This window comes from Ursus maritimus, unplaced genomic scaffold, assembly GCF_017311325.1.
Source record: "Ursus maritimus isolate PB19 unplaced genomic scaffold, ASM1731132v1 scaffold_9, whole genome shotgun sequence".
In the NCBI taxonomy this organism is placed as follows: Eukaryota; Metazoa; Chordata; class Mammalia; order Carnivora; family Ursidae; genus Ursus; species Ursus maritimus.
In genome coordinates, this window is record NW_024427107.1 from 33,638,529 (window position 1) to 33,662,554 (window position 24,026).

The 24,026-nt window shown below is 35.8% G+C and overlaps 2 protein-coding genes across 4 annotated transcripts in view; both read right to left on the minus strand.

Annotated features, from left to right (window-relative positions):
• The window catches only part of RMDN1 (regulator of microtubule dynamics 1), a 46,428-nt gene that overhangs the window by 16,897 nt on the left and 5,505 nt on the right, over positions 1–24,026 (minus strand). For all 3 annotated transcript variants that reach the window (XM_008689114.2, XM_008689113.2, XM_008689115.2), the window contains exons 2-4: positions 15,196–15,313; positions 7,617–7,713; positions 5,862–6,021 (exon numbers count right to left, since the gene is read on the minus strand). In XM_008689114.2, coding sequence (XP_008687336.1) covers positions 5,862–6,021; positions 7,617–7,713; positions 15,196–15,313 — 375 coding nt within the window. The remainder of the gene's footprint in view (positions 1–5,861; positions 6,022–7,616; positions 7,714–15,195; positions 15,314–24,026) is intronic.
• Positions 11,536–13,498, minus strand: LOC103661401 (L-lactate dehydrogenase A-like 6A). Its single transcript, XM_040625787.1, is given in 3 exon segments — positions 11,536–12,198; positions 12,201–12,479; positions 12,481–13,498. Coding segments are annotated over 3 exon segments (1,143 nt in total). The 5' UTR covers positions 13,060–13,498; the 3' UTR covers positions 11,536–11,913.

A 24,026-nucleotide genomic window follows, 5' to 3' on the forward strand; every position in this document is an offset into this window, starting at 1 on the left:
CTAGAAGAAAAGAGGAATAAAGTCTCTTGACATGGGTCTTGGTAATGATTTTTTGGATATGACACCTAAAGCACAGGGCAACAAAATAAAAAATAAACAAGTGGGACTATATCAAACTAAAAAACTTCAGCATAGGAAAAGAAACCATCAACAAATGAAAAGGCCTACCGAATGGAGAAAATATTTGCAAACAATATATCTAATAAAGGGTTAATATCTGAATTATAATTCATACAATTACATATAATTCAATAGCAAAACACCAAATAACACAATTTAAAAATGGGCAGAGGACCTAAACAGACATTTCTCCAAAGAAGATACAGGAAAGGCCAACAGAAGATGCTCAACATCAAGTCATTAAGGAAATGCAAATTAAAGCAGCAATGAAGTTATCATCTCACACCTGCTAAAATATCCATCATCAAAAAGAGGTAAATGCTGGCATGGATGTGGAGAAAAGGGAATCCTTATGCACTGTTGGGATTCTAAATTGGTATAGCTAATACCGATTGGTATAGCCAAACCTCAAAAAATTAAAAATACAATTACCATATGATCCAGCAATTCCACTTGAGAATTTATCCAAAAAAAACCCCAAAACCTACTTGAAAAAATACCTACACCTCCATGTTCATAGCAACATTTGCAATAGCCAAAATGGAAACAACCTAAGTACAGATAAACAGATGACAGATAAATTAGTTGTGTGTACACACACACACACACACACACACTGAAATATTATTCAACCATAAAAAACAAGGCAATCCTGCCATTTGCAATAACATGGATGGACTCTGAAGGCATTATGCTAAGTGAAATAAAAATACTGTATGATCTCACTTACATATAGAATCTTAAAAAAAAAAAAAAAAAAAAACAATCATAAGATTTGTGGTTACCAGGCAGAGAGGCAGGGGAGGGGGCGTTGGAGGAAGGTGGTCAAGAGGTACCAAACTCCCAGTTATAAGACAAATACAGTTGAACAACACAAATTTAAACTATGCAGATCCACTTATACACAGATATCCTTTGAGAAATACAGTACTGTAAATTTATTTTCCTTATCATTTTTTTTGGAATATTCTATTTTTTTGTAACTTACTTTATTGTAAAAATACAGTATGTGAGACATACAACATACAAAACATGTACTGATTATTTCATGTTATCATTAAAGCTTCCTGTTAACAGATTATTAGTAGTTGCGTTTTTGGGGAGTCAAAAGTTATATGCAGATTTTCAACTGCACAGGAATCAGCACCCTTCTCCCCATCTTGTTCAAGGGTGAACTGTATTATGGATGTAATGTACAAGGTGAAGACTACAGCTAATACTGATGTATGCTATGTAAAAAAAGTTTGTAAGAGAATAAACCCTAGAGTTCTCATCACGAGGAAAAAAAATTTTTTTTCTCTTTCCTTTTTACTGCATCTATGTTAGCAGATAGATATCAGCTGAACCTATTGTGGCAATCATTTCACAATATGTGCAAACCAAATCATCATGCTGTATGCCTTAAACTTACACAACGTTATATCAATTCTTTCTCAATAAAATCAGAGAAAAAGAAAAAAGAGAACTAAAGAGTAGTGTCTCTTATGATGTAAAATTCCTCAACAAAATAATGGCAAGCTGAATTGAAAAGGATTACACAACGAGACCAAGCGGGATTTATCCCAAAATACAAGGTTGGTTCACCATATGAAAAGCAATTAATGTAAGATACCACATTAATAGAATGAAGGGGGGGGCCAACATGATCATCTCAACAAACACAGAAAAAAAGCATCTGACAAAATCCAACACCCTTTCATGATAAATACACTCAACAACCAGGAATGGAAGGGAACTTTCTCAATCTGATAAAAAGCATTTACGGAAAACCCACAGCTAACATAGTAAAAGGTGAAAGCCTATAGCTACCCTCCTATAATCAGAAACAAGACAAAGATATCCACTCTTGCCACTTCTACTCAACGCTGCACTGACATTCTAGCCAGGGAAATTGAGCAAGATAAAGAAATAATAGGTGAACAGATTGAAAAAGAAAAAGTAAAACTATGTATGGATAGTTTATTTATAGACATGTTCATAATATAGAAAAAAACTAAATAATCTACATAACAACTAGCAGAACCAATAAATGAGTTCAGCAAAGCTACAGGATATAAAATTAATATACAAATATTAGTTGCACTCCTATACAGTAGCAATGAACAATCTGAAAATGAGATTAAGAATTCCAATAGCATCAAAAAGAATAAGATACTTAAAGAATAAGTTTAACCAAAGAAGTACAAGACTTGAAGACTGAAATTACAAAACACTGTTGAAAGAAGAAAAAGATCTAAATAAATGGACAACACACATCTGTGGATTGGAAGACATAATGCTGTTAAGATAGCAATACTCCCCAAACTAACCTACAGATTCAAGGTAATCCCTATCAAAAATCCAACTGGCTTCTTTGCAGAAATTTACAAGCTGATCCTAAAATATGTATGGAAATTGAGGGAACTCAGAATGGTCAAAACAGTCTTGAAAAAAAACACCTAGAAGACTCACAGTTCCTTATTTCAGAACTTACCACAAAGATATAGTAATCAAGACATTGTGATACTGGCACAAAGACCTACAGGTCTACACTTAGACCAATAAAATAGAATTGAGATTTCAAAAATAAACTTATACATTTATGTTCAACTGATTTTGATCAAAGATGAAAATGGAGAAAGAACAGTCTTTTCAACAAAGGGTGCTGGGACAACTAGATATTTACATGCAAAAAACGGAATTTGAACTTCTATCTCAACATGCAAAAAAATGACTTTGAACTCCTATCTCAACCATGTATAAAAGCTAACTCTTTTAAGGATCGAAGACCTAAACTAAGAGATAAAAAATATAAAACTCTTAGAAACAAACATAGGTGAAAATCTGTTTTTTAGATATGACACCAAAAGCACAAGCAATCAAAGAAAACTAAACTGGACTTCCTCAAAATTAAAAACTTGTACATCAAAGCTCATCATCAAGAAAGTAAAAGGACAATCCATAGAATGGGAGAAAATATTTGCAAATCATGTTTCTAACAAGAGACTAATAACCAGAAAATATTCTTAAAACTCAACAATAAAAAGACAAACCTAGTTGAAAAATGGGCAAAGAATTTGAATAGACATTTCTCCAAAGAAGATACACAATGTCCAATAAGCATATGAAAAGATGCTCAGTATCATTATTCAATAGGAAAATGTCCATCAAAACCGTAAGACACCACTTCACACCCACTAGATTTAATCTTTTTTAATGGACAATTACAAGTGTTAGCAAGGATGTGGTATGAAACCCTCACATTGCTAGTAGCAATATGAAATGATATAGCTGCTTCGATGAAGAATTTGACAGTTCTTCCAAAAGAATTACACTGGGGCGCCTGGGTGGCTCAGATGGTTAAATGTCTGCCTTCAGCTCGGGTCATGATCTCAGGATGGTGAGATCGAACCCCACATCAAGCTCCCTGCGCATTCAGCAGGGAGTCTGCTCGCTCTCTCTGAGTTCTCTACCCCACAAGATAAATCTTAAAAAAAAAAAAAAAAAGAATTACACAGAATCACATATGACCCAGCAAAGTCCATTCCTTGATATATACTCAAAAGAACTGAAAACAGGTATTTAAAAAAATACTTGTACATGAATGTTACATGAATGTTATTTACACTATAAACAATAGCCAAAAGTGTGGAAATAACCCAAATGTCCATCAGCTAATCAATGGGTAAACAAAACATGATGTATCCATACAACAGAATGTTATCCATCCATAAAAACAAATATTCAATACTGAGGCATGCTACAATATGGATGGACCTCAAAAACATGGTAAGTGAAAGATGTCAAACACAAATGATCCCATACTGTATGATTACACTTCTATGAAATATCCTGAGTAGGTATAGCCATAGACACGGCAAGCAGTTTAGCAGCTGTTAGGGGAATAAGAGGGAATAGAGAGTGACTACTTAATTGGACTTAATGGGGTTTCCTTCTGGGGTGACAAAAATATTCTGGAACTAGAGGTAATGGTTGTACAACACTATAAATGTATGAAATGCCACCGTATTGTGCACTTATAAAATGGGTGATTTTTATGCTGTGTGAATTTACCTCCATAAGAAAAAAAAAGAAGTAAAAGCAAATGTTCACACAAAAACTTGTACACAATTGTATACAGCAGTCTTATTCATAACAGCCAAGAAGTGGAAACACCCCAAATGTTCACCAGTTGATAAACAGAACTCGTATATCCATAAAATGGAATATTATTCAGTCATAAAAAAATGAAGTACTGTCACATACTCAATATGGATGAACCTTGAAAATATTATGCAAAGGGAAAGAAGCCAGACACATAAAGGCCAGCTACTGTAATTCCATTTATATGAAATGTCTAGAATAGGAAAATTCATTGAAACAGAAAGTAGATTACTTCTTGCCAGGGGACAGGTGCAGGGGAGAAGTGGGATTAACTGGTAGGTTTAGGGTTTGTTTTGGGGGTAACAGAAATATTCTGGAATTAGTGCTGATGGCTGCACAACACAGAGAAAATACGAAAAACCACTGAGGTATATGTATTACAATGATGAATTTTACGTAATGTGAAATATATAAGTAAAAATAAAAGCAAGACTAAATCACCTGTTTACAAGTACATGTTAAATATAAAGACACTGTTATAAGTAAAAGAACAGAGAATATAACATGCTAACATTAATCAAAAGAAAACAAGAGCTGCTATGTTAATATCGGACAAAGTGGATGATAAAACCAAGAGTATTTCAAAAATAAAGGGGATCATTTTAGAGTGATAAAGAGGTTAATGCATCAAGAAAATATAATAATCCTAAATGTTTATATTCCTAACAGAAACTTTAAAATATATGCTGCAAAAAGTAATAAAATTGCAAAGAAACAGACAAACCTACAATTGTACTTGGACATTTCAACATGCCTCTCTCAATAATTTATAGAACAAGTAGATATAAAATCAGTAAGGATACAAAAAACTTGAACACTATCAACCAACCTGACCTGAATGACATTTATAAAATACTCCCAACAATAGCTGAATAAACATTCTTTTCATGTGCACAAAGAACATTTACAAAGATGGACCATATTCTGGGCCATAAAACAAATCTCAACAAATTTAAGGAATCCATATCAGTTTTATTTTTAATATAAACCAATATTAGTGGGGTGTTAAGGGAGATTAGCCCCTAAAGGGAACATTTGGAAATAGGTGGTGATGGAATTTGGTTGTCACAATGACTTGGCAGATCTACTGAGGAGAGTCCAACATCATGAAGTGATGTCCTATTCCAAAATACCAATGATGTCCCCATGTGTCCCCACAGTGCCAACTGAAAAACATCATTCTAAACCAGTTAGGAAATTCAGGAACTAGCAGAGTTACATGTGAAAGTATACTAGGTCTTAGCTGTCCAGCTGCTCTATTCTCACCCTTTCATAAAACAGAAATATAATGTGAGGAAAATGAGTAAACATCTGTCAAGTGCTTATACTACTAGGAATAAAGATACAAGCAATTCATGAAACAACTAACACTTTTGTTTAAAAATCACAAAAGTAATTTATCGACACACTAAAAAAGTTAGAAAAAATGTTCAAGAACGCAAAGAAAAAAACATCTTTTTGAAAAAATGTTACAAAAATAAATCTTATTTCTTTAAAATAGACAAATTTTCTTTTCTCTGTAAATTAGGAATAATAAAACAAATATAGAGCAATGTACCTCTCACATGGTAACAGTTTCATTACTTTAAGCACCTCACCTTATGAGCTGCAAAACTGGATCCATTTTTTTCTAGTGCTCTTTTCGCATACTCTAGGGCTTCATAGACCAAGAGTTTTTTCTCTTCTTCTGAGGTCCCGCTAAGCTGAGCTGTATCACGTGATGCCCGTGCCAGTCGCCACAGTAACTCTGCATCTTCACTAATTTGAAATTAAAATAACCATTTAAGCTCACATTTAACAACTGTTAAAGGTCACATCACTAATGAATACATATGGTCTTCCAGGTCAGCGAAGATATAGCAGTATCAAAAGCCATTATTCACAATGCCATATTTTCACATAACTTTATTTGCTAAAATTTTCTACAAAATATCCAATATTATACATAAATATTAACTCTCCTATGTTATCTAAAATACTAACTTCCTGGGGTACCTGGGTGGCTCAGTCAGTTAAATGTCTGCTTCAGCTCAGGTCATGATCCCAGGGTTCTGGGATGGAGCCCAGCATTGAGCTCCCTGCTCAGTGGGGAACCTGCTTCTCCCTCTCCTGCTGCTGCTCCCCAACCGCTGCTCGTGCTCTCTCACTCTTGCTCTCTCTCAAATGAATAAATAAATAAAACCTTTTAAAAAATAAATAAATAGGGGCGCCTAAGTGGCTCAGTCATTAAGCGTCTGCCTTTGGCTCAGGGCGTGATCCCGGCGTTGTGGGATCGAGCCCCACATCAGGCTCTTCCTCTATGAGCCTGCTTCTTCCTCTCCCACTCCCCCTGCTTGTGTTCCCTCTCTCGCTGGCTGTCTCTATCTCTGTCGAATAAATAAATAAAATCTTTAAATAAATAAATAAATAAAAATAAAATAAAATAAAAAACATCAAAACTCCCTTTTATCCTTTTTATTAAACGTTTGCCTTTAAGCCCATTATATATTTAACAAAAAACGGTATTCACATAAAATTTTGAAACTAAAGGTAGCAATAGTATATTTATAATTAAATAAAGATGGAGTAACTATCTTACAGCTTACTTTTCAAGTAATTACTGAAATGACTATAAAATGCCAAACATGACATTACAAGTAATTAAGGGAAAAATGGGAAAGAAAGAGTGGATTCTACAGGTATTTAGGAAGTAAAATCGATGGGTCATGAAGACAGAACTGGTCTTAGGAATCTAAGAAAGGTAGCTGAAAATGACTCAATATTTTTAGTTTAGAAATAGGTAGATTCGTGATCTGGAAATGCCAAATTAGCCCTATTAAACCTACTTTATAGGGCCGAATCTCCTTCCACCTGCATCCTCCCCAAAACTGACTGCACACTGATACTCTGGACTAAACATGAAATCTAGTACTAAAAATAGAAAAAGGAGGTATTTTTAGTTTCTCTAAAAAACTGCTTCTAAAGTGATACACAGATACTATTCAGTGATGCCATACAAACATCCTAATTCATTTACATCTTATGTCAATAAGAAATTCTTTAAAAAATGAGAAATATACAATATAGATAACCATATATTCAACAACTAGCTCCTATGATCTGAAGCAAAATAACAAAATGGAAAAAATACTTCAATATTCTACTAGAATGAGTAAGGAGAATCATCTTTTCTAAATCAATGAGATACATGTAGCACCTGTGAATCATTTACTGTAAGAAACATACTATAAATTAAACTCTAAAAAATATTGTTTTGCAGTAAAAACTTAATTATGAAAATTTCAAGCACCAAGAATCATTTTAATTGTTAAATAACAAAAATGTTGAAAGCAGGCTTATCATACGTTGCCTACCTTTCCTTGTACTGGGTCAGCAACTGATAAAGTTTTTCTGTTTCTCCACTCTCATATAGGTAGTCTGCTTGTTCGAGAATTTCTTCAACTCTGAAGACTAAAAATGAAAAAAAGACACAATAAAGTAGGTCTTCCCAAGACAAATGACAACAATTCTAAGAAACAAACATTTTCAAATACAAGCAAAAGAAATTACATATAAAAATCACCTACAAAGAAGGATCAGAAAATCTGAAGACTCTAGATGTAAGTGTAGTAGAGATAAGGATGAAGCTATCACAGTAAGTGATTTATTGAAACCAGAGAAATTAAAAAAAAATAGAAAATTTATTGTGGAACTAATGAAATATGATACATTTTTGAAAATGAAGAAAGCAATTTCCAGTGAGGAATTTATGGTACCCTTACCCTCCACACACACACACACACACACACACACACACACACACACATACACACTTTGTTATTGTAGCGAAGTGCCATCCACTGCAGAAAATGACAGAACATCCACTTCCAGCACTGAAAATTATTAATTTGCATGGATTGCACCACACTGTTTCACTAGATTCTATTTACGACCTAACTTATACAGACACTGTTATGAAAGAGTCACATTTGTCATCAAGGTGTGCCTGGGTGGCTCAGTCGGTTAAGTGGCTGCCTTTGGCTCAGGTCATGATCTCAGGGTCCTGGGATCAGGTCTCATGTCCCGGTCGGGCTCCCTGCTCAGCTTCTCCCCTCTCCCCCTACTCCAACGAACTCAATAACTTGTAATTAACATTACTACAAAATATATAAACCTTATAGACAATGTAATGCTCTAAAAAAAGTTGACTAGTTCCTGAAAAAAAACAGTAAGCTTGAATTTCAGGATATTCCAATTATTACAATAAGGAACATACATATTTGTCTTCTGTAAGGGTACTGTATTACTTAGTACTTATATTACATATAAGCCAACATTTCAATATATTCAATTAAGTTTATTATTTACCTTAGTACACTTTAATTGATAATAGTGTATTTGAGGTTGAATTTTTAGTTTTTGAAAAATTAAAACCTAGACCAGAAAAAAAAATCTCCTGAATTTGACAGAACTATGTAAAGTATTTTTTACTAAGTTAACATCATAATGTAATTTAAAAATTAGCTTTGGAAAAATTAAACGACAAGAGCAAATTCTTCTTTAATCCTACTTCAGTGTGGTTGGTGCCATAGTTCAATATTCATATGGTTGGTTGATTTTCTTAAGTTTGCTTCCATTTTATTGTACATTTTTATCAGTGGCTGACTCTCCAAATTAAGGTTATAACAACCCGAAGATTTTTTTTTTAAGATTTTATTTTTTTTAAGTTATCTCTACACTCAACCTGGGGCTCAAACTTACAACCCAGATCAAGAGTCGCCACCAACTGAGCCAGCCACGTGTCCCAACAACCTGAAGATTATTTGTGGTAGGCAGAATAATGGCCCTAAAAATGTCTACATCTTAATCCCGAGAATCTGTGAAAACGTACAGATTACATGGCAAAGGGGAATTAAGTTTGTAACTAGAATTAAGGCTGTTCATCAGCTAACCTTAAAACAGGAAATGATCCTGGATTAGCCAGGGGGCCCAATATAATCACAAGAGTCCTTCAAAGTGGAAGAGGAAGGCAGAAGAAGAAAGTCAGAGGAGGTATAACAATGAAAACAAGGCCAGAGTGAAATGATTACTACCCTGGAATATGGAGGAAAGGGGTCTTTAGCCAAGGAATGTGGAAAACCTTTAGAAACTGAAAACAAGGAAAGAGATTCTCCCCTAAAGAGTGGAACACAGCCTTCCCAACTTGTTGATTTTAATCCAGTGGGACCCACTTTGGACTTCTGAACTATAGAACTGTAAGGTAATAAATTTATGCTGTTTAAAGTTACTGAGTTTGTGGTAATTTGTGACAGCTGCTGTGACAGAAAACTTACACAATATTAAATATACTGATCTGGCATTTTGAATGTATACATGGTATGTGTAAATAACAAAGTTACATTTAATTCTATTCATTGATTTTTCTCAGACTTTCTCAGAAGACTGATAGAGATTACTGTCCTTAATATAATGTAGGAATGCTACATATAATCACCCATGTAATTAAAAGAAAAATATAGAAATTAAGTGAATAATTTAAAATAGTTTAAATCCTTTTTGGGTGTACTATTCTTTCTTAACTTCTTAAATCACTTATCTATTTTTTTATTATACAGTATAGTACCATAAGCTATAATATCCAGGCTTTAAATACGTATTTTTTTCTTGATTCTTAAACAGAAATTTCTAAAATCATACAGTGCGCAATTTACAAGGAACAAATGCACTTACTCTGATACTACAAACACACACAGGCACTAGGTTAGGAGCATGTAGATCACTCATATCTGCAAATCAGCTATGTGGGTTTTTTACTTGGCTAATGCTCTGTACTTTTCCTGAAAATATTTAAAAATAAGCTATGTTACTGACATAAAGAGACCATATTGTTAAAGTGGACTAAACTTTTAAAGTAAATTACTTTTCAATTTAATAATGAATACCCCAAGATGAACTGAAATATTAATTCAACTGTACAATAAAATCTAAATTAAGCCTAAAATGAATATGCACAAAATCATAACTCTTAGAATTTTAAAAAATATCACTGATATGACGTAAGTTAGTAACCTTTGGTCTTCTAGTTTTTCTTGCTAAGTGTACTCTTAGCCATGTAAGATATATCTGGACAAAAAGAAATACTCTACTCCTCAAAGTAAGCAAAATCGTTCTATTTCTGGAAATTTCTCCCTACAGAAATTACAAAGTAGAAAACAAGTATCTAGATTCTCCAGATACTCGGATTTTTCTAGATGCTAGAAGGCTCTAAGTAGCAACATCATCATCAAAATTTCAGGCAAATTTTTCATACCAACAATACTGTGTCTCATCAGTATTGGAAGTAGTGCCTCTAAAGATGCCCTGTAGTAGCACAAAGGAATACAGATGAAGGAGCACTGACCTCGGTTCTGTAGATTCATCAAAGAGGAATCAATGAAAGTATATGAAAAGAGACAACTGAAATGATTATATGAAGGACCTTTATTTAAGATGGGCCGCTTTTAATTATCTTTTAGGCATTTTACAAGTGAACGTTCACACACACACACACACACACACACACACACACACACACACGAGTACTGTGACTGTATTAGCGTATCTTGAAGGGCTTTAAATTTTGTCTATTTTAAAGAAATAATGAAACTTTCTACTGGAGTTCTTCAATTACAGCCAACAAGTGGGTATTTGCCCTATCCTGTGGTAAATACAGAAGTTACCATTTTTAAAAAGAGTCCCACAGCCCCATCCAACTGAAATGTCAAAACATATGTATGTATGCCCTTGGGGGCGCCTGGGTGGCTCAGTCAGTTGATCTCCGGGTCCTGGGATCAAGCCCCACATCGGGTTCCCTGATCAGAGGGAAGCCTGCTTCTCCCTCTCCTTCTGCCTACCACTCCCTCTACTTGAGCTCTCTCTCAGATAAATAAATAAAATCTTTAAAAAAAATCCTGTTTAAAAAATAAAGTTTGTCTTGAATCCAGCAACCTTGCTGAACTTTCTTAAAAATATATATATATATATATGCCCTTAATTTCTAAAAAACATGAATCAAAAGATGATTGTATCCCAGTAAATGAAAAAGGAAAAAATATTTTCCTCAATGAAAATATTGGTCTCAATGAGCATGAAGCAGGCCTAAAGAGACGTAAGCAGTTTTGATGAACGGAATCACCTGAAGACCATTTCCTAAAAAATATGAAAAATAAAGATCACAATATAGCAAATAGCAGAGATATATATGACAAAGTAAAACTTGTAAGGACTGTGAAATTATAGTTTTATAGAAACATGGATCATTTTCCAAGGTAAAAAAAATATGATCTCTATATATTTTAGGTTTCATTTGGAGTTAGGACTGGAACTAACATTTAGAGTTTTCTGTATAAACTTTTATGTTTACATTTGTAGAGGAAGTTATAACTTTTTTTTTAAACAGCATATAAATGAACATATGTATAAGCCAGCCAGAATGAAAGAATTAGCATATACTGGAAGAAAAGAAAAAGAATTTCTGTAACAAGTTAAACACATACATCATACATTTAGACCAAATAGCAACTACACACACACACACACACACACACAAATTCAAGTTTATTCAAAAGTTTGATATACAATCCTACGACTACTATCTCTCCTTTAATAACTTCAGGATGGTAGCTATAAACTTCAAAGCTTGATCTCTTTCTGAATTTCCCAAAGTTCTTCTGCACTCTTTCTCAAACGAACCTCCTCTTCAGGGGTCAGCTGTATCTTAATAAGGTTTGCAATACCATTCTCTCCCAGGATACAAGGAACACTAAGGAATACTTCATTTATTCCACAGAGGCCCTTAGTCATCATGGAAACTGGATGTACTCTCCTAAGATTCTTCAAAATGCTTTCTGTTAAATCAGCTACAGATAGGCCAACAGCCCAATCAGCATAACCTTTCATTTTAACCATCTCATAGCCACAGTAGTTATCACTTCTTTGTAGACATTTCCCCAGTGCTCAGGATCTTTATCCGTTCCTATATCTGAATTCAGATCCTTCAAGGGGATACTAGCAATGTTAACTCCACTCCACACAGGTATATTTGAGTCTCCATGTTCTCCAAGGATCCATCCATGACAGCTTTCTGAGTGGATACAAAGTCTTTGGCCAATAAAGAAACAGAAACGGGCAGTGTCCAAATTACAGCCACTTCCAATAACACGGTTTTGGAGAAACACACTCAACTTCCAAGCTACATTAAGTTAAGATATCCACTGGATTGGAAACAATTATCATTTTGCACTGGGGTCTATACTGGGTAATGTTGGAAATCATTAATTTAAAGATGGACACATTTCTCTTGACTACATCAAGGTGTGTTTCTCCTTTTCCTGGGCGTGCACCTGCTGTGATAATCACTAGGTTGGAGTTTGCAGTGACATGGTAATCTTTGCTGGAAATGGTATCTGGGATTTTCATGAAAGAGCTGTCATGTTGAAGATTCACTGTCTCACCCTCTAGTTTGCCTTCATCAACATCCACAAAGGCAAGTTCATCACTTAAGCCTTTTAATAAGATGCTGATAGCACATGCCACGCCAACTGAGCCAGTTCCTATAATAGAGATCTTATTGTGGTAAATGGTATTCTCTGAAGTGAAATTCTTAATAAGTTTGCATGTGACAGTTGCCATCTTGGAGACAGGGATGAAGGACCAACTGTCCCTGAGGGCGGTGCATGCCACCTGGCAGGGACGCAGAGCCATCCCTAGGCAAAAGACACTAGCTCCTACAGGGCCTAGTCTTCGGCTTGCCCACAGGACTCCCCCAGCCCAGCTCATAGCGGCTGGCTCAAGAGGTGAAGGAAGGCAATGGAGGAAAGCCGCATCAAAGTTCTTTGAAGCGCAAAGTAAGGAAACAGTTGAAGGTTTAACGCACTGCACCCCCACCCCCCACCCAGCTTGCTACTGCCGCTGCGCAAAACCACGCCCAGCTTGTGCAGCTCCCACAAGGATCCAGCACCTTAAAATGTTTTTTAATTTACTGAACCTGCAGTAATTTTAAATAAAGGCACTTTTGAAAAAATGGACTATTACCATTAAAGCTAAAGTTAATTTCAGCTTTGCCTTTCAAAGTGCCTCAGGGAAGGCACTACATCTTTGCACTCATTTCTGTAAGGAAAGGGTGCTAAAGCACATTGAAACTAAGTGTGACACCAAAAAAAAAAAATTGATTAGCGTTCTAATCTCTGCTCTGACACTTTGACTTTGAAGAAGTTAAACTGTGAGCTTCTTTTTCAAAAGTTAATACTATAATGGGTGGAGCCTGGCTGGCTCAGCCAGTAGAGCTCCTGACTCTTTTTTTTTTTTTTTTAAGATTTTATTTATTTATTAGACAGAGACAGCCAGAGAGAGAGAGAACACAAGCAGGGGGAGTGGGAGAGGAAGAAGCAGGCTCCTAGCGGAGGAGCCTGATGTGGGGCTCGATCCCAGAACGCCGGGATCACACCCTGAGCCAAAGGCAGACGCTTAATGACTGCGCCACCCAGGCGCCCCAGAGCTCCTGACTCTTGATCGGGTCCTGAGTTCCAGCCCATGTTGGCTATAGAGCTTACTTTAAAAATAAAAATAAAAAATAAAAATAAAAAACAAAAACAAAACAAAAACACCTAGAATAGAACACACACACACACACACACACACACACACACAGAAAAATATTAAAACTGCAACCACTGGGCACATCTCTGATACATTTAAAAAAATATTATGTCATAATATAGTTTGTCCTTACTACTTTACAAGGTTACTGTGAGAACTGAAGTTAGATGAAGAGTCTAGGGAACCAAGTCCTCTACTTTATCTGTCATATAAATTATACATTTAAGAAAAAAAGGAAAGATAAAACAAAAACACAGCAATTCTCAATTATCTGCTCTATTTATCTTTTTTAAGATTTTATTTTTATTTTACTCATGAGAGACAGAGAAAGAGGCAGAGGGAGAAGCAGGCTCTCTGCAGAGCAGGGAACGGAATGTGGGACTCAATCCCAGGACCCTGGGATCATGACCTGAGCCAAAGGCAGTCACTTAACCGACTGAGTCACCCAGGTGCCCCTTATCTGCTCTTTTAAAGACAAGAATGATTATGGGAAATTGAAATCAATAACTAGTAATTTTTAGCTAATATTCTCAAATTCACCTATCACAACTTTAATAAGAACATCTATTAAAAATAAAATCTCTGCCTCTTTCCCCAAACACTTCTTAATGATTAAAAGGTGGGGACTATAAAAAACAAAAAAGCTTAATCCATAAATCAATATACTAATATATCTAATATACTGAAATTTTGCCTGTCAACACACACAACTGGTTTCTTTTAAATATGGCAAGTCTTGATATATATTTATCTATAGTATACCAAATAAGAAATCTGATAGAATGTTTCTACTTTTCAATCAGTTATTTGATATTTAGTACTAAACTGCATTTTATTTGTAAAAAAAATACTTTTACCTCAAAGTAATTAGGCCTTTCTTAACTATATCAAGAAGAGTGTAATACCTTGGAATTAAGGAAACAAAAGAATTATTGTGTCATAGGGCCAGATATAGTCTCTGTGGTATATCCCTCTCCCCCTAATCCCTAAACCCCTTAAAAATGTAAAAAAAAATTCTTAGCCCAAGGGTCCCATAAAACTACAAAGTATTTAACAGAGTATTTCTCACTGAAGGAGCTCTAGTTGCTAGAAGAAATTACATATACACAGCTATATATATGAATATATATATATATTCACAAAGAGATATACACACAGATATAATATATATTATATATAAAATCAAACTCAATGACGAATAGAGAATAGAGCGTAGAACAAAGTTTCATTACTTATTCAAAAATAACTCAAAGTTATTAACAAAATATAACTAACATACTTAACTCTAAGTAGTCCAAATGTTTAGCTTAGGCTTACCTTTGGCTGTGGCATGAACCACCGCAGCCTGGGAAAATACTTGATATGCTTCAAAACCCAGATAAGGTAAAGCTGAGAATAAAAGGCTTCTTTTGAAAGTTCCTAGATTTCCCATCACCTATGGAAACAATTATGGTCAGAGTTATCAAATACAAAATGTGAAGGAACTCCAAGCAAAAATTACATCAATTAAAAAAAATTACAACGTTCTCCTACCCCCAAAGCAATCAATCCTAAGAATACAAGCTCAAAACTTACTTCATCAAATTCTTCAGTAAAACTGTTTCACATAGTTACATTACAGGGAGAGCATATCCTTTTAAAAAAAGATTCTTAACAATGGCTAAGGCTAACAACAGTAATTTATCTAAAAATCACAGTCATGCTAAGGGCTGGACTGTAAGATCTATATTTTATTTGAGGAGGCATGGATATTATAACTATGAAATAAAATATGAGATACTAATATATAATAAGTACCAATCCTAAGAACAGCGCAAGATGAAAAATATCAAATATGGTGATTACTACACCTAAAAACATGGATTTAAAGATATCTTCAAAAGTGACCTACAAAACCCATAGTTTTGAAATAAACAATGAATAAAATAAAGAGCATATCCAAACAGATTTGTAAATTAATTTTCATTATTATGGCCAGAATTCTCAAGACTGATGGCAAAGGAGTATATGGGTATCACTCCACCAATTCTTTCCTACAACAGCCTTTTTTTTTCATAAGACAGTATCATTTTCTCCCTTTCCGTTGATTGATTCTCACTGGTATAAAAACAAGCCATACTATCTTTGTAAGTCATTACTTTTCTCTTAAAAACAAACAGCTTCCTCTTGAATTCACTTCTCCCCTTAGTCTCGTTTTCTAACTTCTCTGTTCAGCAAAACTTCTAAAAAGTTGTGGGTACTCTGTCTCCACTTCCTCTCTTCCTACTCTTGAACTCACACAAATCACTTTTATCCCCACAACACCACTGATGGTATTCCAGTTAAGGTAACCAAGGACACAGCTATTTCCCATAGTCAATTCTGAATTCTCAGCTTTCTTGACCTATCAACAGGATTTGACAGCTGATTACTTCCTTTTTTTTTTTAAGCTATGAATGGATGTTTAATTTTTTTTAAAGATTTTATTTATTTGTGAGAGAGAGGAAGATCGAGCATGAGCAGGGGGAGGGGCAGAGGGAGAAGCAGATTCCCCACTGAGCTGGGATCCCAAAGCAAGACTCAATGCAGACACTCTGGGATCATGACCTGAAGGCAGACACTTAACCGACTGAGCCACCCAAACACCCCTGGATGTTTAATTTTTTATAACAGCTTTACTGAGCGGCACCTGGATGGCTCAGTCGGTTAAGCGTCTGCCTTTGGCTCAGGTTATGATCCCAGGGTCCTGGGATCTGGCCAGGACTGGGCTCCCTGCTCAGCAGGGGAGTCTGCTTCTCCCTCTCCCTCTGCCCCTCCCCCAACTTGTGCACAGGCACTCTCTTCCAAATAAAATCTCTTAAAAAAAAAAAAAAAACAGCTTTACTGAGCGGCACCTGGATGGCTCAGTCGGTTAAGCGTCTGCCTTTGGCTCAGGTTATGATCCCAGGGTCCTGGGATCTGGCCAGGACTGGGCTCCCTGCTCAGCAGGGGAGTCTGCTTCTCCCTCTGCCCCTCCCCCAACTTGTGCACAGGCACTCTCTTCCAAATAAAATCTCTTAAAAAAAAAAAAAAAAACAGCTTTACTGAGATATAAGTGACATACTATAAACTGTACATACGTAACATGTACAATTCATTAAGGCATGCATATAAACCCATGAAACCATCACTATCACCGCAATCAAGATAAAGACATCTGCAAACCCTCCCCCCTTTTCCTCATGCTTCTTTGTAATACATCCAGCCCCTTTCCTCAGCACTTGCTATGTTCTCTCACTCTTGAAACACTTTTCACTTGGCTTTTGGAACACTACTATCATTCATTTTCTCCGGCTTCAACAACTGCTCCTTTTCTTTGGTTGGTTCCTCCCTGGTCAGGTGTGTTTTGGGCCTTCTTTTCTCTACTTGTATCACTTTGGTGATCTCATCTTTAAATACCATCAGCGTGCCAAAAACACACAAATGTAATACGAAGCCTGGGTGACTCCTCTAAACTTCAGAATCATATATCCAGCAGCGTAATCAACATCTATCTCCACATGAAGTATAACAGGCATCTCATGTTTATTAGCTAAAACAGATACTGTTTCCCTCAACTCTACCCACCTCACAACTTTCCCTTTCATGGTAAAGGGCAACTCTATCCTTCTATTAGGTTAAAAAAACAAACAAGCAAACAAAAAACCTTGTAGCCGTCCTGGGCTCTCTCTCAGGACTCAAATCTGACCCATATTTTAACTTCTCATAAGGATCTAGGGTAGGCATGAGGAATCTAACATATTCCAATTTGCTGAGTGCTTTACTTTCTTGAGCATGAATATTCAAGATATTACACACAACTGGATTCAAAATGAATCAACAGCAAAATAAGAAAACTGATTTTAACATAATCACAATTTTAACATTTAATTTTGAGTTTGTTCATATTTACCAAGGAGAAGCAAGATGGGATTAGGAGCAGAGGTATGGGGGTGTGGATGTAAGGTGGTGGTACTTAGAAGCAAAAGACTTAAGATATCATCAGTAAGTCTCCTGGTTCCTTATTTTTATGGCAGGTATATCTCATGGCTGAAAAGTTTGCACAGACTATTATAGCTTGAGAAAACTACACATTCACAGTGTTTAACTTCCTTTACTGGTATTATGCTCAATAAACAATATTCTGGCTTTCTGAGAGGGGAGAAAATGCACTGTTGGGCAGCTGACATTTGTATTTCTTACTGTAAATTAATAAAGTGACAGTTTTCCAGTGGGACTCAGACTAGTTTGGTTAATGTAAAGCAGATTTCTGCTCATCTGTGAGAAAATAGATAAAACTCATGTTTCTGGAACTAAAAAAATCAATTAAAAGAATCAGGACTCAGTGACCCCTGAAGATACTAACAACTTGTCAAACTGTCTGAGACAGCTAGTATGTGCCATTTTACTCTGCACCTCCAATACTCTACAATGCCTTTCACATAAATAATTCTCAAAAAATATTTGTTAAACCAAAGAAATAAGCTATCTCTTAGATAGGTCTTTTCTTCAACACTGATTATACTAAGTTCAAGCTAGAAGGAATTCCAAAATACAAACTCTTCACTAGATGGGAAGGAATGTATCCCTACCATATCCCAGTTTTCCTCCTAACTTCCTGTCAGCTCCACCTCCTCTTAAATATTGGAATTCCTCCATGGTAGGTACTAGGCATTCTTCTTGTCTTACTATAAAGTACTTTCAACTTCTACCATGTTATCATTTACAACCATATGATAATATCCCCTGAATCTGTATATCCAGCTCAGACGTCAGAAGATAAACACCAGAAGAACTACCCAACTACTGTCTATTCTACATGACAACTTGACTATCTCATCGGTCACCATAACTAGTCCAAAACATCTCATCTCCCTCTTTGTCACCCCCCCCAATTGCTTCTGTAGTCCTATTCCAGTAAACAGCATCACCATCCATCCTGCTGCTCTAGCCAGAAACTTGAGATCTTCCTTGACTCCTTCCTTACAGCTCCCACATCAAAGCTATCTTTTAGGTCCACTAAGTTTACATCATTGATGTGCTTTGGATGCATCACTTATTTCCATTTCCGTGATTACCACTAAAGTTCAAACCACCAGATCTCTCACTGTACTATACCAATCATCGCTTATCTGGTCTATAGCATCCACTCAAACCTATCCATTCTTGACCCTAGGCAAAGTTTTGGTTTTTTTTTTTAACATTAGTTTGATTAAATGATGTCCCTGTTTAAAACTTTTTCATGGTTTTCCTATAACCTTTAGAATAAAATCAGAAATACTTAACATTGTTTATACGGTTTTCTGAATCTGGTTGTGGTAAGCAGCCTCTAAAATGGCCCCTAATGGTTCTGGTTCAAGATGGCAATGTAGGAGAATCCTGAACACCCATCCTCTCATGGACACACCAAATCTACAGCTACATGTCAAACAATTTCCTCTGGAAGAAACCCAAAAAAAGACTGAAGTCATACCATGCATCTTTTCTGACCACAATGTTATGAAACTAGAACTCAACCACCAAAACAACAACAACAACAAAAAACTGGAAAGAGCACAAATACATGAAGGTTAAATAACACGCTACTAAACAATGAATAGGTCAACCAGGGACTCAAAGAAGAAATAAAAAAAAATACAAGGGGACAAATGAAAACACAACAGTCCAAAATCTTTGGAGTGCAGCAAAAGCAGTTCTAAGAGGGAAGTTTATAGCAATAAAGACCTACCTCAAAAAGCAAGAAAAATCTCAAGTAAACAACCTAACCTTCCATCTAAAGGAGCTAGAAAAACAAGAACAAACAAAACCCAAATCCAGCAGAAGGAAGGACACAGTAAACATTAGAGCAGAAATAAATTATATAGAAACAAAAAAAAATTGAATAGATCAATGAAACCAGGAGCTGGTTCTCTGAAAGATCAACAAAATTGATAAACTTTTAGACACAATGTGAGAGAGAGAGAGAGAGGGAGGGAGGGAGAGAGGGGGAGGGAGCCAAATAAAATCAAAAACAAAATAGGAGAAATAACAACTGACATCTTAGAAATACAAAGAATTATAAGAGAATATTATGAAATACAAGGAATTATAAGAGAATAATACACCAACGAATTGGACAACCCAGAAGAAATGGATGTAATCTCTCAAAACTGAATTGGGATGAAACAGAAAATTTGAACAGATGGATTATCAGCAATGAAACTGAATCACTGATCAAAAAACTCCCCAAAAAACAAAAGTCCAAGACCAGATGCTTCATTGGTGAATTCTACCCAACATTTAGAAGAGTTAATACCTATTCTTCTCAGACTTTTGCAAAAACAGAAGAGAAAGGAAAACTTCCAAATTCATTTTATGAGGCCAGCATTACCCTGATATCAAAACCAGATAAAGACACTACCAAAGAGGTGCCCCTGGTGACTCAGCCGTTAAGTGTTTGCCTTAGGCTTTGGTCATGATCTCATGGTCCTGGGATCGAGCCCCACATAGCGCTCCCTGTTTGGTGGAGAGCCTGCTTCTCTCTCTCCCTCTGCCGCTCCCCCTGCTTGTGCTCTCTACATTAGCAATCCAGGGGCGCCTGGGTGGCACAGTGGTTAAGCGTCTGCCTTCGGCTCAGGGCGTGATCCTGGCGTTATGGGATCGAGCCCCACATCAGGCTCCTCCGCAGTGAGCCTGCTTCTTCCTCTCCCACTCCCCCTGCTTGTGTTCCCTCTCTCGCTGGCTGTCTCTATCTCTGTCAAATAAATAAATAAAAATCTTTAAAAAAAAAAAAAAAAAAAAACAACATTAGCAATCCAAATCCAAAATACATTAAAAATAATGATTCACCACGAATCATTATTGAATGAAATCAAATTTCACCAAGTGAAATTTATCCAGAGATGCAAGGGTGGGTTCAATATTCACAAATCAACCAAAATGATACATCACATCAATAAGAGGAAGGATAAAAACTGTATGATCATTTCAATAGACGCAGAAAAAGCACTTGACAAAGTACAACATTCATTCATGATAAAAGCCCTCAAAAAAAGTAGGTATAGAGGGAACATACCTCAACATAATAAAGGCCATATATGAAAAACACAGCTAATATCATTACTCAATGGAGAAAAATTGAGAGCTTCTCCTCTAAGGTCAGAAACAAGATAAGGATGTCCACTCTCACTTTTATTCAGTATAGTACTGGAAGTCCTACCCACAGCAATCAGACAAAGGAATAAAAGACTTCCAAATTGGTAAGGAAGAAGTAAAACTTTTACTAACCGCAGATGGCAGAATACTATATGTAGAAAACCCTAAAGTCACCAACAAAAAAGCTACCAGAAATGACACATGAATTCAGTGAATTCACAAGATACAAAATCAACGTAAAGAAATCTGTTGCTCTTCTATACACTAATAATGTAGCAGCAGAAAGAGAAAGGAAGAAAACAATCCCATTTACAATTGCACCAAAAATAATTAAATACCTAGAAATAAACTTAACCAAGGAGGTAAAAGACCTGTCCTCTGAAAACTATAAAACAATGATGAAAGAAATTGAAGACACACAAACAAATGGAAAGACATTCCATGCTCATGGATTGGAAGAACAAATATTGTTAAAATGTCCACACTACCGCAGGCAAGCTACAGATTTAATGCAATCCCTAACAAAAATATCAACAGTATTTTTCCCAGAACTAGAAAAAACAATCCTAAAATTTATATGGAACCTCAAAAGACCCCAGATAGCCAAAGCAATCTTGCAAAAGAAAAACAAAACTGGAGGTATCACAATTCAAGATTTCAAGATATCTTACAAAGCTGTAGTAATTAAAACACTATGGTACTGGCAGAAAAACAGACACATAGATCAATGGAACAAAACAGAGAGCCCAGAAATAAACCCACAATCACATGGTCAATTAATCTATGACAATAGAGGCAAGAATATGCAATGGGAAAAAGACAGTCTCTTCAACAAATGGTGTTGGGAAAACTAGACAGCTACATGCAAAAGAATGAAACTGGACCATTTTCTTACACCATACAAACAAAACAAAACAAAACAAAACCTCAAAATGGACTAAGGACCTAAATGTGAGACCTGAAACCATAAAAATCTTAGAAGACAGCACAGGCAGTAATTTCTCTGATATCAGCCTTAACAGCGGTTTTCTGGATATGTCTCCTGAAGCAAAGGAAACAAAAGCAAAAATAAACTATTGGGACTACATCAAAATAAAACTTCTGCAAGGCAAAGCGAACAAACGACAAAACTAAAAAACAACCTACTGAACGGGAGAAGGTATTTTCAAATGACGTATCTGATAACGGGTTAGTATCCAAAATATATAAAGATATTATACAACTCAACACCCAAAAAACAAATAATCCAATTTAAAAATGGGCAGAAGACACAAACAGACGTTTCTCCAAAGACATACAGATGGCCAACAGACACATGAAAAGATGCTCAACATCACTCAGCATCAGGAAAACGCAAATCAAAACCACAATGAGATATCACCTCACGTCTATCAGAATGACTAAAATAAAAAACACAAGCAACAAGGCTTGGCAAGGATTGGAAAAAAAGGAACTCTCATGCACTCTTGGTGGGAATGTAAACTGGTGCAGCCACTGTAAAAAAACAGTATGGGGGTTTCCTCAAAAATTTTTAAATGGAATTACCCTGTGATCCAGCTATCACACTACTGGGTATTTACCCAAAGAATACAAAAACACTAAATCAAAAGAATAAATGCACATGTATGTTTATTGTAACATTATTACAATAGCCTAAATAAGGAAGCAACCCAAGAGTCCATCGATATGAATGAATAAAGATGTGGTATATAGATACAATGTAATATTATTTAGCCATAAAAAATAATGACGTCTTGAAATTTACAACATTAATGGATCTAGAGAGTATAATGGAAGCAAAATGAGTCAAAAAAACACAAACACCATACGATTTCACTCATGTGGAATTTAAGAAACAACACAACGAACAACAAAACAGATGGTTACCAGAAGGGAGGTGGGTGTAGAGATGGGTAAAACAGGTGAAGGGTATGAAGTGTACACTTAATCTCTATGAGCACTTAGGAATATACGAAATTGTTGAATCACTATATTGTACACCTGAAATGAATATAACACTGTATGTTAACTATCCTAAAATTAAAATTTTTAAGAATCCATTGAAAATATCACACATCATGATCAAACGGGATTTATTCTAGGGTACTGCAAGGATGATTCAAAAATCTGCAAACGAATCAAGGTAACACAACAAAATGAAGGCCCCAAATGACATGATTATCTCAACAGATTAGAAAAAGCAACTGACAAAAATTCAACACCCATTCATGATAAAATTCTCAGTAAAGTGGATATAGAGGGAACATATCTCAACATAATAAAGGCAATACATGGGGCGCCTGGGTGGCTCAGCTGGTTAAGCATCTGCTTTCAGTTCAGGTCATGATCCCAGGGTCCTGGGATGGAGCCCCGTATCTGACTCCTTGCTCAGTAGGGAGCCTGCTCTTCCCTCTCCCTGCCAGTGCTCTCCGGGCCAAAAGAGTAAATAAAATCTTTAAAATAAATAAATAAATAAATAAATAAATAAATAAATAAATAAAAACAATACATGACAAGTCCACAGCTAGTATCATAAAAAGCTTTTCCTCTAAAAATGAGAATCAAGACAAGAATGCCCACTCTCACTTTTATTCAACATGGTATCAGAAATCCTAGCTAGAGCAATTAGGAATTAAAAAAAATAAAAAGAGGGGCACCTGGGTGGCATAGCGGTTAGGCGTCTGCCTTCGGCTCAGGGCGTGATCCCGGTGTTCCGGGATCAAGCCCCACATCAGGCTCCTCTGCTATGAGCCTGCTTCTTCCTCTCCCACTCCCCCTGCTTGTGTTCCCTCTCTCGCTGGCTGTGTCTGTCTCTGTCAAATAAATAAATAAAAATCTTTAAAAAAAAAAAAAAGAAATAAACTCATGCATATATGGGCCAGCTAATTTAAAATATGGGAGCCAAGAATATACAATGAGGAAAAAACAGTCTCTTCAATAAGTGGTGGTGTTCAGAAAACTGGACAGCCATGGGAAAAATAATAAAACTGAACCACTGTATTACAGTAAACACAAAA